At 44.9% G+C, this 15484-nt stretch overlaps 1 protein-coding gene across 8 annotated transcripts in view; it reads right to left on the bottom strand.

Moving 5' to 3' along the window:
* The window catches only part of ptpn22 (protein tyrosine phosphatase non-receptor type 22), a 39136-nt gene that overhangs the window by 5964 nt on the left and 17688 nt on the right, over positions 1-15484 (bottom strand). For 7 of the 8 annotated variants that reach the window (XM_046344343.1, XM_046344345.1, XM_046344346.1 and 4 more), the window contains 5 exons: positions 11490-11556; positions 11252-11329; positions 2103-2195; positions 1651-1778; positions 716-1512 (listed from right to left, as the gene is read on the bottom strand). In XM_046344343.1, coding sequence (XP_046200299.1) covers positions 716-1512; positions 1651-1778; positions 2103-2195; positions 11252-11329; positions 11490-11556 — 1163 coding nt within the window. The remainder of the gene's footprint in view (positions 1-715; positions 1513-1650; positions 1779-2102; positions 2196-11251; positions 11330-11489; positions 11557-15484) is intronic. The other variant, XM_046344344.1, reaches the window with a different exon arrangement.

The following is a 15484-nucleotide window of genomic DNA, read 5'->3' as shown; positions in this document are numbered from 1 at the left end:
ACTTGGTATTTTACCAAATAGGGCTATCTTCTGTATACCTCGTCACAAAAAAACTGATTGGCTGAAACGCATTAGGAAGGAAAAAAATTCCACAAATTAACTTTTAACAAGGCACACCTGTCAATTGAAATGCATTTCAGGTGACTACCTCACCTGGAAGAGGCATCACTACAGTCCCTGGTTTGAATACAAGCTGTATCACATCCGGCTGTGATTGGGAGTCCCATAGGGCAGCGCACAATTGGCCCAGTGTCGGCCGGGGTAGGCCGTCATTGTAAATACGATTTTGTTCTTAAGTGACTTGCCTAGTTAAATAAAGGTTAAATAAATAAATAAATGAAATGAAGCTGGTTGAGAGAATGCCGAGAGAATGCCGAGAGTGTGCAAAGCTGTCATCAAGGCAAAAGGTGTAGAAATAAGTAAAAGATTAAGAAAAACCCTTGGATGAGTAGGTGTGTCCAAACTTTTGACTCATACTGTATATATATATATATATATATATATATATATATATATATATAAGAGAAGAGAGAGAGAGAGAGAGAGAGAGAGAGAGAGAGAGAGAGAGAGAGAGAGAGAGAGAGAGAGAGAGAGAGAGAGAGAGAGAGAGAGAGAAAGATGGGATATACCGGATTATCATGCTATAAAGCCAACTATGCACTCTCAAATTCTTCATTGATCTAAAAGAGTAAGCATACAGCAACACAACATTCACCTGTTCCAGCAGCCAGTACATATGATTCAGGGGTTCTCTCAGGTAATGGAGGTGGACTGTCTTCATCTGAGAAAGGTACAAGTGCACCTGCGGCAGCGTTTGTGATGACAAGGGCTGGCAGTTCCATCGCCTGGTCTTTAAGAGTTATAATTGAACCATTGAAACAGGGGTTCTCTGTCAACTTGCTCAGAGGAGCCAGCTCCTCCTCATTATCAGCACCTCTGGGAGCCTCAGCAGCCAGGGGTGAGGTCATTGAAAAGTCAGGTAAAAAGTAGAGGTCCTCCACAGTGAGACAGAGGGGGTTGGAGATGGAAACTGCAGAGAGCACTGGTGGTACCAGTCGTATGATCTCTCCATCACTCTCCACCTTCTTTTGCTCCATGGCTCTCTGATAGAATTCCTGAGTCATGAGTGCCTGAGAGGTTATGATGGGGATGCGGAGACTGGGCTCATGTCTCAGGGCCTGGCTGGTGGGCAATGTATCGGGCTTTGTCGGTAGTGGGTATGGTGGTCTCTGGTTCATGGACATGCTATTAGTCTGTATCTGTAGGGGTTGTGGTTTCTGGTTCATAGTCTGTGTTGGTAGGGAGTTTGGTCTCTGCTGTTCCCTCTGCCTGTCCCTGGCTCTCAGGGCATTGAGGATGACTGAGGGGGAGCACGTAGCCGAGTCAGACAGTGGATCACCATCATGCACCGCTGCTGAGGCAGAGAGGGCCACTGGTAAGACGTGATTTGATATCCCATCAGGCTTCTCCCTATCTGGGTGCCTGCAACACAATATGGAGGCATTTCTCTCTCTGTGTGAGAAGGTGTATGGGTTATTATGACATCTTTTTCTACAGAGATATGCATCAAGGATTGAAGCAATGCACCGCGAAAAAAACTTTCATCGTCAGATCTGTGGTTGATGGGGAAAAGCCTTTACTATTCTGTACCTGTGCTCTGTCTGTGGTTCCATTTGATGCTGTGGCTCAGGTTCTGGTTCCTGTTCAGCTTCAGACGCCTCGCTGAGGTCAGAGAGCTCACTGTCACTGGCTGTAGGGGGTGAGGGGGCCGCTGGCACCTAAACAGTTTAACAGAATCACACACTTAATCATTCACCCTCTGAGAAAGTATCTACATACGACGCAGATCACTGGCCTTAGTTTATGTGCCTATGTTGCTCTGTTCCAGTGCCTGTTGCTACCACATCACCAAACAGCCAGTGGTTCCCCTAGACAGAGTCTCTGTGTGTGTTTGAGATTACACAACAGTCGCACTGCGCAGAATCATTGATCTACAAATCACCTTGCATCCCAACTAACTACTCATTATGTGATCAATATTAGTGATTCTGCACCTCATCTTGATATAACTGTTCCCCGTCAAAACATGCTGTCTGTCTCACCTCCTCTGTGCAGGAAGGCTGTGCTGGTGCTATGGACTGCAGATACTTCTCCAACAGGAACTTGATGGTTCTGTACACCAGCTCGTACTGTTCCTGTAGTCACACACAAAACCAGTTATTTTAGTGTTAGATGTCATGTCAGTTGCCCTGGCCTGTTGCAAGAGAACTGTCCTGCAATCCAGGAAATGTAAAACGTCTAGTGTATTTGAGACTTAATAAAGGCTTCTGAAGTTTGTAATTGCCACCTTAAAATGTCAGAATTGATTGGTGCCAGACGATGGTGAGATACAGCTTTGTGATAAAAATGTCTCAGGTAGAGGCCTGTCACACAGTGTGTATGTACTGTACACTGAGTGTACAAAACATTAGGAACACCTGCTCTTTCCATGAGAGACTGACCAGATGAATCCAGCTGAATGCTATAATCTCTATAAACCCACCTCAACGTCAACTCAATCAGTGTAGATGAAGTGGAGGAGACAGTCTCAAAAACAACTACTAAAGGACACCAATAAGAAGAAGAGACTTGCTTGGGCAAAGAAACACGAGCAATGGACATTAGACCAGTGGAAATCTGTCTCATGAGTCAAATTTGAGATTTTTGGTTCCAACCGCCGTGTCTTTGTGAGACACAGAGTAGGTGAACGGATGATCTCTGCATGTGTGCTTCCCACCATGAAGCATGGAGGATGGTGTGGGGGTGCATTGCTGGTGACACTGTCTGTGATTTATTTAGAATTCAAGGCACACTTAACCAGCATGTCTACCACAGCATTCTGCAGCGATACGCCATCCCATCTGATTTGCGCTTAGTGGGACTATCATTTGTTTTTCAACAGGACAATGACCCAACACACCTCCAGGCTGTGTAAGGGCTATTTGACCAAGAAGGATAGTGATGGAGTTCTGCATCAGATAACTTGGCCTCCACAATCACCCGACCTCAACCCAAATGATAGGGTTTGGGATGAGTTGGACTGCAGAGTGAAGGAAAAGCAGCAAACAAGTGCTCAGCTGGTTGAGAGAATGCCAAGAGTGTGCAAAGCTGTCATCAAGGCAAAGGATGAAGAATCTACTTTGTTTAACACTTTTTTGGTTACTACATGATTCCATATGTGTTATTTCATATGTTTAACAACTTCATTATTATTCTACAATGTAGAAAATAGTCAAATAAAGAAAAACCCTTGAATGAGTAGGTGTGTCCAAACGTTTTACTGGTACTGTAAGTATTCACACCGTTTTGCTATGACACTGATGAGTTCTAAACTTTAAATATTGTTAACTATCAGGTATCCTATTTATTTAAATCCTATTTAAATATTGAGTGCCATAGTCTAGTTTGTACACCAGAAGTTAATAGTTATCTGTAGGGGAAATGTATTGAGTATAGCATGTCACATGTGGCAGGCACTGATAAGGGTGGAAAGATGAGGTTTAGTGAGGAAGGGGGCCGAGGTTTATTGCCCACATCACTTAATTTCCTGCCTAGCAATAAAGATGTAGTGTTTAGAGAGGAGGACATCACCCAAATTGGGGTTTATATACTACCTTGGGGAAAATATGTCTTATGCAGCTTTATGACCCAATGTGTGAATAAACGTGAATTATCTTGGTTTAAGCTTTACTAATTGTCCATGAGTTTTACTAGGTTAATTTAGACCATAACAACACTAAATTATGTTAATGTGCATCCGCCACCTGTCTATATAAGGTCCCACAGTTGACAGGGCATGTCAGAGCAGAAACTATACCATGAAGTCCAAGGAACCGTAGATCTCAGAGATAGAATTGTGATGAGGCATACAGTGCCTTGCGAAAGTATTCGGCCCCCTTGAACTTTTCGACCTTTTGCCACATTTCAGGCTTCAAACATAAAGATATAAAACTGTATTTTTTTGTGAAGAATCAACAACAAGTGGGACACAATCATGAAGTGGAACGACATTTATTGGATATTTCAAACTTTTTTAACAAATCAAAAACTGAAAAATTGGGCGTGCAAAATTATTCAGCCCCCTTAAGTTAATACTTTGTAGAGCCACCTTTTGCTGTGATTACAGCTGTAAGTCGCTTGGGGTATGTCTCTATCAGTTTTGCACATCGAGAGACTGAAATTTCTTCCCATTCCTCCTTGCAAAACAGCTCGAGCTCAGTGAGGTTGGATGGAGAGCATTTGTGAACAGCAGTTTTCAGTTCTTTCCACAGATTCGATTGGATTCAGGTCTGGACTTTGACTTGGCCATTCTAACACCTGGATATGTTTATTTTTGAACCATTCCATTGTAGATTTTGCTTTATGTTTTGGATCATTGTTTTGTTGGAAGACAAATCTCCGTCCCAGTCTGGTCTTTTGCAGACTCCATCAGGTTTTCTTCCAGAATGGTCCTGTATTTGGCTCCATCCATCTTCCCATCAATTTAAACCATCTTCCCTGTCCCTGCTGAAGAAAAGCAGGCCCAAACCATGATGCTGCCACCACCATGTTTGACAGTGGGGATGGTGTGTTCAGGGTGATTAGCTGTGTTGCTTTTACGCCAAACATAACGTTTTGCATTGTTGCCAAAAAGTTCAATTTTGGTTTCATCTGACCTGAGCACCTTCTTCCACATGTTTGGTGTGTCTCCCAGGTGGCTTGTGGCAAACTTTAAACGACACTTTTTATGGATCTCTTTAAGAAATGGCTTTCTTCTTGCCACTCAAATCAAATCAAATCAAATCAAATTTGATTTGTCACATACACATGGTTAGCAGATGTTAATGCGAGTGTAGCGAAATGCTTGTGCTTCTAGTTCCGACAATGCAGTGATAACCAACAAGTAATCTAACTAACAATTCCAAAACTACTGTCTTATACACAGTGTAAGGGGATAAGGAACATGTACATAAGGATATATGAATGAGTGATGGTACAGAGCAGCATACAGTAGATGGTATCGAGTACAGTATATACATATGAGATGAGTGTGTAGACAAAGTAAACAAAGTGGCATAGTTAAAGTGGCTAGTGATACATGTGTTACATAAGGATGCAGTCGATGTTGTAGAGTACAGTATATACATATGCATATGAGATGAATAATGTAGGGTAAGTAACATTATATAAGGTAGCATTGTTTAAAGTGGCTAGTGATATATTTACATCATTTCCATCAATTCCCATGATTAAAATGGCTGGAGTTGGGTCAGTGTCAATGACAGTGTGTTGGCAGCAGCCACTCAATGTTAGTGGTGGCTATTTAACAGTCTGATGGCCTTGAGATAGAAGCTGTTTTTCAGTCTCTCGGTCCCAGCTTTGATGCACCTGTACTGACCTCGCCTTCTGGATGATAGCGGGGTGAACAGGCAGTGGTTCGGGTGGTTGATGTCCTTGATGATCTTTATGGCCTTCCTGTAACAACGGGTGGTGTAGGTGTCCTGGAGGGCAGGTAGTTTGCCCCCGGTGATGCGTTGTGCAGTCCTCACTACCCTCTGGAGAGCCTTACGGTTGAGGGCGGAGCAGTTGCCGTACCAGGCGGTGATACAGCCCGCCAGGATGCTCTCGATTGTGCATCTGTAGAAGTTTGTGAGTGCTTTTGGTGACAAGCCGAATTTCTTCAGCCTCCTGAGGTTGAATAGGCGCTGCTGCGCCTTCTTCACGACGCTGTCAGTGTGAGTGGACCAATTCAGTTTGTCTGTGATGTGTATGCCGAGGAACTTAAAACTAGCTACCCTCTCCACTACTGTTCCATCGATGTGGATAGGGGGTGTTCCCTCTGCTGTTTCCTGAAGTCCACAATCATCTCCTTAGTTTTGTTGACGTTGAGTGTGAGGTTATTTTCCTGACACCACACTCCAAGGGCCCTCACCTCCTCCCTGTAGGCCGTCTCGTCGTTGTTGGTAATCAAGCCTACCACTGTTGTGTCGTCCGCAAACTTGATGATTGAGTTGGAGGCGTGCGTGGCCACGCAGTCGTGGGTGAACAGGGAGTACAGGAGAGGGCTCAGAACGCACCCTTGTGGGGCCCCGTGTTGAGGATCAGCGGGGAGGAGATGTTGTTGCCTACCCTCACCACCTGGGGGCGGCCCGTCAGGAAGTCCAGTACCCAGTTGCACAGGGCGGGGTCGAGACCCAGGGTCTCGAGCTTGATGACGAGCTTGGAGGGTACTATGGTGTTGAATGCCGAGCTGTAGTCGATGAACAGCATTCTCACATAGGTATTCCTCTTGTCCAGGTGGGTTAGGGCAGTGTGCAGTGTGGTTGAGATTGCATCGTCTGTGGACCTATTTGGGCGGTAAGCAAATTGGAGTGGGTCTAGGGTGTCAGGTAGGGTGGAGGTGATATGGTCCTTGACTAGTCTCTCAAAGCACTTCATGATGACGGAAGTGAGTGCTACGGGGCGGTAGTCGTTTAGCTCAGTTACCTTAGCTTTCTTGGGAACAGGAACAATGGTGGCCCTCTTGAAGCATGTGGGAACAGCAGACTGGTATAGGGATTGATTGAATATGTCCGTAAACACACCGGCCAGCTGGTCTGCGCATGCTCGGAGGGCGCGGCTGGGGATGCCGTCTGGGCCTGCAGCCTTGCGAGGGTTAACACGTTTAAATGTCTTACTCACCTCGGCTGCAGTGAAGGAGAGACTGCATGTTTCCGTTGCAGGCCGTGTCAGTGGCACTGTATTGTCCTCAAAGCGGGCAAAAAAGTTATTTAGTCTGCCTGGGAGCAAGACATCCTGGTCCGTGACTGGGCTGGATTTCATCTTGTAGTCCGTGATTGACTGTAGACCCTGCCACATGCCTCTTGTGTCTGAGCCATTGAATTGAGATTCCACTTTGTCTCTGTACTGACGCTTAGCTTGTTTGATAGCCTTACGGAGGGAATAGCTGCACTGTTTGTATTCAGTCATGTTGCCAGACACCTTGCCCTGATTAAAAGCAGTGGTTCGCGCTTTCAGTTTCACGCGAATGCTGCCATCAATCCACGGTTTCTGGTTAGGGAATGTTTTTATCGTTGCTATGGGAACGACATCTTCGACGCACGTTCTAATGAACTCGCACACCGAATCAGCGTATTCGTCAATATTCCCATCTGACGCAATACGAAACATGTCCCAGTCCACGTGATGGAAGCAGTCTTGGAGTGTAGAGTCAGCTTGGTCTGACCAGCGTTGGACAGACCTCAGCGTGGGAGCCTTTTGTTTTAATTTCTGTCTGTAGGCAGGGATCAGCAAAATGGAGTCGTGGTCAGCTTTTCCGAAAGGGGGGCGGGGCAGGGCCTTATATGCGTCGCGGAAGTTAGAGTAACAATGATCCAAGGTTTTACCACCCCTGGTTGCGCAATCGATATGCTGATAAAATTTAGGGAGTCTTGTTTTCAGATTGGCTTTGTTAAAATCCCCAGCTACAATGAATGCAGCCTCCGGATAAATGTTTTCCAGTTTGCAAAGAGTTAAATAAAGTTCAATCAGAGCCATCGATGTGTCTGCTTGGGGGGGGATATATACGGCTGTGATTATAATCGAAGAGAATTCTCTTGGAAGATAATGCGGTCTACATTTGATTGTGAGGAATTCTAAATCAGGTGAACAGAAGGATTTGAGTTCCTGTATGTTTTCTTCATCACACCATGTCCCGTTAGTCATGAGGCATACGCCCCCTCCACTCTTCTTACCAGAGAGATGTTTGTTTCTGTCGGCGCGATGCGTGGAGAAACCCGTTGGCTGCACCGCCCTGGATAGCGTCTTCCCAGTAAGCCATGTCTCCGTAAAGCAGAGAACGTTGCAGTCTCTGATGTCCCTCTGGAATGCCACCCTTGCTCGGATTTCATCAACCTTGTTGTCGAGAGACTGGACATTGGCAAGAAGAATACTGGGAAGTGGTGCGCGATGTGCCCTTTTCCGGAGTCTGACCAGAACACCGCCGCGTTTCCCTCTTTTTCGGAGTCGTTTCCTTGGGTCGCTGCATGCGATCCATTCCGTTGTCCTGTTTGTAAGGCAGAACACAGGATCCGCGTCGCGGAAAACATATTCTTGGTCGTACTGATGGTGAGTTGACGCTGATCTTATATTCAGTAGTTCTTCTCGACTGTATGTAATGAAACCTAAGATGACCTGGGGTACTAATGTAAGAAATAACACGTAAAAAAACAAAAAACTGCATAGTTTCCTAGGAACGCGAAGCGAGGCGGCCATCTCATTCGGCGCCGGAAGGTGAGGAGTAAAGGCCAGATTTGTGCAATATACGACTGATTGTTGTCCTATGGACAGTCTCCCACCTCAGCTGTAGATCTCTGCAGTTCATCCAGAGTGATCATGGGCCTCTTGGCTGCATCTCTGATCAGTCTTCTCCTTGTATGAGCTAAATGTTTAGAGGGATGACCAGGTCTTGGTAGATTTGCAGTGGTCTGATACTCCTTCCATTCCAATATTATCGCTTGCACAGTGCTCCTTGGATGTTTAAAGCTTGGGAAATATTTTTGTATCCAAATCCGGCTTTAAACTTCTTCACAACAGTATCTCGGACCTGCCTGGTGTGTTCCTTGTTTTTCATGATGCTCTCTGCTCTTTTAACGGACCTCTGAGACTATCACAGTGCAGGTGCATTCATACGGAGACTTGATTACACACAGGTGGATTGTATTTATCATCATTAGTCATTTAGGTCAACATTGGATCATTCAGAGATCCTCACTGAACTTCTGGAGAGAGTTTGCTGCATTGAAAGTAAAGGGGCTGAATAATTTTGCATGCCCAATTTTTCAGTTTTTGATTTGTTAAAAAAGTTTGAAATATCCAATAAATGTCGTTCCACTTCATGATTGTGTCCCACTTGTTGTTGATTCTTCACAAAAAAATACAGTTTTATATCTTTATGTTTGAAGCCTGAAATGTGGCAAAAGGTCGAAAAGTTCAAGGGGGGCGAATACTTTCGCAAGGCACTGTATATCTGGGAAAGGGTGTAAAAGAAGTTCTAGAGTGTTGAAAGCTTCCATGAGCACCGTGGTCTCCATCATTGGGAAATTGAAAGAATATGGAACTACCCAGACTATGCCTATATTTGTCTGTCCGACCAAACGGAGCAACCGGGAAAGTAGGACCTTGGTCAGGGAGGTGACCAAGAACCCAATGACTACTCTGACAGAACTACAGAGTTCCTTGGCTGAGATGGGAGAACCTGCCAGAAGGACAAGTCTCTACAGCACTTCACATTTACATTTACATTTAAGTCATTTAGCAGACGCTCTTATCCAGAGCGACTTCACCAACCTAGGCTTTATGGGAGAGTGGCCAGACGGAAGCCACTCGAGAGAAAAAGGCTCATGACAGCACACCTGAAGTTTGCAAAAAAGCATGTGAAAGACTCTGAAAGCATAAGGCATAAGATTCTATGGATTGATGAGACAAAAATGTAACTCTTTGGCCTGAATGCATAGCCCATCTAACACCATCTCTACCGTGAAGCTTGGTGGTGGTAGCATCATGCTATGGGGATGCTTTTCAGTGGCAGGAACTTGGAGACTGGTAAGGATAGAGGGAACAATGAATGGAGCCAAATACAGGAAAATTCTTGATGAGAACCTGCTTCAGAGTGCAAGCGACAGGACAATGACCCCAAGCATTCAGCCAAAGCAACACTGGAATGACTTCAGACCAAGAATGTGAAAGTCCTTGAGTGATCCAGCCAAAGCCCAGACTTGAATCTCATTGACAATCTGTGGAAATATTTGAAGATTGCTGTTCACTGCGTGAAAGTCCTTGAGTGATCCAGCCAATGCCCAGACTTGAATCTCATTGACAATCTGTGGAAATATTTGAAGATTGCTGTTCACTGCTGTTCCCCATCTAACTTAACAGAGCTTGAGGAAATTTACAAGGAAGAATGGGAGAATATCCCAAAATCCAGATGTGCAAAGCTGATACAGACATACCCAACATGACTCAAAGCTGATACAGACATACCCAACATGACTCAAAGCTGATACAGACATACCCAACATGATGCAAAGCTGATACAGACATACCCAACATGACTCAAAGCTGATACAGACATACCCAACATGACTCAAAGCTGATACAGACATACCCAACATGACTCAAAGCTGATACAGACATACCCAACATGACTCAAAGCTGATACAGACATACCCAACATGACTCAAAGCTGATACAGACATACCCAACATGACTCAAAGCTGATACAGACATACCCAACATGACTCAAAGCTGATACAGACATACCCAACATGACTCAAAGCTGATACAGACATACCCAACATGACTCAAAGCTGATACAGACATACCCAACATGCCTCAAAGCTGATACAGACATACCCAACATGACTCAAAGCTGATACAGACAAACCCAACATGACTCAAAGCTGATACAGACATACCCAACATGACTCAAAGCTGATACAGACATTCCCAACATGACTCAAAGCTGATACAGACAAACCCAACATGACTCAAAGCTGATACAGACAAACCCAACATGACTCAAAGCTGATACAGACAAACCCAACATGACTCAAAGCTGATATAGACATTCCCAACATGACTCAAAGCTGATACAGACAAACCCAACATGACTCAAAGCTGATACAGACAAACCCAACATGACTCAAAGCTGATACAGACATTCCCAACATGACTCAAAGCTGATACAGACAAACCCAACATGACTCAAAGCTGATACAGACATTCCTAACATGACTCAAAGCTGATACAGACAAACCCAACATGACTCAAAGCTGATATAGACATTCCCAACATGACTCAAAGCTGATACAGACAAACCCAACATGACTCAAAGCTGATACAGACATTCCCAACATGACTCACAGCTGATACAGACATACCCAACATGACTCAAAGCTGAATACAGACATACCCAACATGACTCAAAGCTGATACAGAGATACCCAACATGACTCAAAGCTGATACAGACATACCCAAAATGACTCAAAGCTGATAATCACCACCAAAGGTGCTTCTACAAAGTACTGACTTGTGAATACTTATACTTATGATTTAACCAAGCGTTTTCACTTTGTCATTATGGTGTATTGTGTGAATATGTGTGAGAACATTTTTGATTTCATTCATTTTGAATTCAGGCTACAAAATGTGGAATAAATCAAGAGGCATGAATACTTTCTGAAGGCACTTTACCTTCGTCTGAACCACAGAAGGCCTCTGTGTTCTCATGTCCTGAACCAGGTCATAGATGCTGAAGTCTTCTTTGAGCAGCTGGAAATAAACATGAAGGCACTCAATGACGATCAGTAAGGTGACTGTATCACATACAGTTACAGATACATACGGTAGCTCTTAGTACAGCACAACATAGATACACACTCGGGTTCGGAGGAGATGGTACAGTACAGGGTAGGGCAGGTACAGTTCTCACCTGTGTTTTCACCAGGTTCCAGGTGTAGTCGATGGCACACAGTGCTCCTGTTCTTCCACAGCCAGCACTGCATGGACAAACAGGCAGAACAGGGTCAACATAAAATACAGTACACTTATTAAGAAGAACAAACAATTACATTATATAAATACAAACTCTCATTTCACTTAGCATGCTCCTGGCCCACACTAAGAGACAGAGACTGTAATATATAGACACTATATATATACAAAATTATATATATCAAATTGCTGGATTTATCTCAGCCACACTGTTGCTAACAGGTGTTTAAAATCGAGCATACAGGCATGCATTATCCATAGAGATCCATTTCAATAAGCATTTTTCTACGGTTGGCCATGCTCTCCACCTGGCTACCCTTACCCCGGTTAATAGCTCTGCACCCCCTGCAGCAAGTTGCCTGCAGCAATCTGGACCCGCAATCTGGACCCCTAAAAACAGCTGGGCTAGACAATCTGGACCCTCTCTTTCTAAAATGATCTGCAGAAATTGTTGCAACCCCTATTACAAGCATGTTCAACCTTTCGTATTATCTAAGATCCCCAAAGATTGGAAAGCTGCAGTGGTCATCCCCCTCTTCAAAGGGGGAGACACTCTAGACCCAAACTGTTATAGACCTATATCCATCCTGCCCCGCCTTTCTAAAATCTTTGAAAGCCAAATGAACAAACAGATCACCGACCATTTTGAATCCCACCGTACCTTCTCCACTATCAATCTGGTTTCCGAGCTGGTCATGGGTGCACCTCAGCCACACTCAAGGTCCTAAAATATATCTTAACCGCCATCGATAAAAGACAGTACTGTGCAGCCATCTTCATCAACCTGGCCAAGGCCTTCAACTCTGTCAATCACTGCATTCTTATCGGCAGACTCAGTAGCCTTGGTTTCTCAAATGACTGGTTCACCAACTACTTCTCAGATAGAGTTCAGTGTGTCAAATCAGAGGGCCTGTTGTCTGGATCTCTGGCAGACTCTAAGGGGATGCCATAGGGTTCAATTCTCGGGCCAACTCTTTTATCTGTATATATCAATGATGTCGCTCTTGCTGCTGGTGATTCCCTGATCCACCTCTATGCAGATGACACCATTCTGTATACATCTGGCCCTTCTTTGGACACTGTGTTAACAGACCACTAAACAAGATTCAATGCCATACAACACTCCTTCCATGGCCTCCAACTGCTCTGAAATGCTAGTAAAACTAAATGCATGCTCTTCAACCGATTGCTGCCGGCACCTGCCCGCCCGACTAGCATCACTACTCTGAACGGTTCTAACTTAGAATATGTGGACAACTACAAATACCTAGGTGTCTGGTAAGACTGTAAACTCTCCTTCCAGACTCACATTAAGCATCTCCAATCCAAAATTAAATCTAGAATCGGCATCCTATTTCGCAACAAAGCCTCCTTCACTCATGCTGCCAAACATACCCTTGTAAAACTGACTATCCTACCGATCCTTGACTTCGGGGTGTCATTTACAAAATAGCCTCCAACACTCTACTCAGAAAACTGGATGTAGTCTATCACAGTGCTATCCGTTTTGTCACCGAAGGCCCATATACTACCCACCACTGCGACCTGTATGCGCTCGTTGATTGGCCCTCGCTACATATTCGTCGCCAAACCCACTGGACTCCAGGTCATCTATAAGTCTTTGCTAGGTAAAGCCCCGCCTTATCTCAGCTCACTAGTCACCATAGCAACACCCACCAGTAGCAAGCGCCCCAGCAGGTATATTTCACTGGTCATCCCCAAAGTGAACTCTTCCTTTGGCCGCCTTTCCTTCCAGTTCTCTGCTGCCAATGACTGGAACGAATTGCAAAAATCACTGAAGCTGGAGACTTGTTGTTTTTGTCACACTGCTTTGCTTTATCTTGGCCAGGAAGCAGTTGTAAATGAAAACTTATTCTCAACTGGCCTACCTGGTTAAATAAAGGTGACATAAAAAAACGAGACAAAAATTGGCAGTCGAATGGCTGAAGAGCTCAGTGACTTTCAACGTGGCACAGTCATAGGATGCCACCTTTCCAACAAGTCCGTTCTTCAAATTGCTGCCAAGCTAGAGCTGCCCTGGTCAACTGTAAGTGCTGTTATTGTGAAGTGGAAACGTCTAGGAGAAACAACGGCTCAGCCGCGGAGTGATAGGCCCTACCAACTTACAGAATGGTTGCAACACTCACTACCGAGTTCCAAACTGCCTCTGGATGCAGTGTCACCATGGCCGAGCAGCCGCACGCAAGCCTTTGATCACCATGCACAAGCGTCGGCTGGAGTGGTGTAAAGCTTGCCGCAATTGGACTCGCAGTGGAAAAGCTTTCTCTGGAGTGATGAATACCCGTTTCACCATCTGGCAGTCCGGCAGAAGAATCTGGGTACGGAAGATGCCAGGAGAACACTACCCGCCCCAATGCATAGTGCCAACTGTAAATTTTGGTGGATAAGGAATAATGGTCTGGGGCTGTTTTTCATGGCTCTTCAGTTCCAGTGAAGGGAAATCTTAACGCTACTGCATACAATGACATTCTAGATTATTCTGTACTTCCAACTTTGTGGCAACTGTTTGGGGAAGGTCCCTTTCCTGTTTCAGCATAACAATGTCCCTGTGTACAAAGCACGGTCCATACAGATATGGTGTGTCGAGATCGGTGGAAGAACTTGATTGGCCTGCACAGAGCTCTGACCTCAACTCCAACGAAAACCTTTGGGATGAATTGGAACTCCAACAACGAGCCAGGCCTAATCGCCCAACATCAGTGCCCGACCTCGCTAATGCTGGTGGCTGAATGGAAGCAAGTCCCCGCAGCAAGGTCAGAACAGCATATTGACTGCATGACAACTCATGTATGAAGAACTTTATGTAGATTCAACTTCTAGTGGAAAGTCTTCCCAGAAGAGTGGAAGCTATTAAAGCAGCAAAGGGGGAACAACTCTGCCATGATTTTGGAATGAGATGTTCGACAAGCAGGTGTCCATATATATCTTTGGTCATGTAGTGTAGGTGATATGAGGGCAGCCCAGTCTCCCATGGAGAGTGAACTATTCCAAGGCAAACATGCCAGGAAGCAGATCTGTCACGTCATATTATGAAACCTTCCTATCCTCACCCCCGACTCTGGGTTAACTAACTGAGTAGAGAGGAGAGCATGGTTCTGTGGCATGGGCATGCCTGATGCCTGTGACTAAACATTCTGTTCCTGGTGGTTCATCTATCTACTAGGAGGTGTGGGTATGTTGTGACGCGTTCTCTATACCACGCCTGGATGCCAGCCTGTTACACAGACACTACTATTAACTGACTACTGAAGTGTTATGCCATCTGACTGGGGCTTACTTGAGTGGAAAAAATCTGTAGCAATTGGGCCTAAATTAGGATGCTAAAGACGTCCTATTATAGCCTTATTATAGAGAGCAGGGTGAGGGGATATCGTGTGTTGTGGCAAACTCCTTTTTCTGGCGTGTAGTGCAACACTACTCAAGCCTATGTCAAACATGTTGGGTAACTTTCAAAGAGGAGATCTGTGTCCACCGCTGACATTTCCATGTGTACCACTGTGGTTGCAGTGTGGAAACACGCAATGTTCTCTCTCTCTCGTCTTACTTACACAACCCTTTGAACATTCATCATCACTAAGCTTTCAGATAACCCAAGGCCTTACAACAGTTTAGCGGTAACCATGGCAAGAGACAGTAAGAGAGAGGGGAAGATGTACAAGTGCTTGTTTGACAACCCTCAGTGGTATGTTGGCCACCCTCCCACACTCTTCCTGTCTATGTGTCTAAGAGAAGGGGAAGGTGACTGAGCTTAAAGGGCTATACAACAGGATGCCCACAACAATGTGTTCTATCCACAGAACAATCACTTTTTCATGAGATAGGACCCCACAGCATATGACTGCTTAGCATCAGCCACAAAGGAGACCTATAACTGTAGAACTATTTACCATGCTTTATTGACTCTCCGTTTCT

This window comes from Oncorhynchus gorbuscha, linkage group LG03, assembly GCF_021184085.1.
Source record: "Oncorhynchus gorbuscha isolate QuinsamMale2020 ecotype Even-year linkage group LG03, OgorEven_v1.0, whole genome shotgun sequence".
Lineage (NCBI taxonomy): Eukaryota > Metazoa > Chordata > Actinopteri > Salmoniformes > Salmonidae > Oncorhynchus > Oncorhynchus gorbuscha.
The sequence above is the reverse complement of the archived record's forward strand: the minus strand, read 5'-3'. Positions and strand labels throughout refer to the sequence as shown.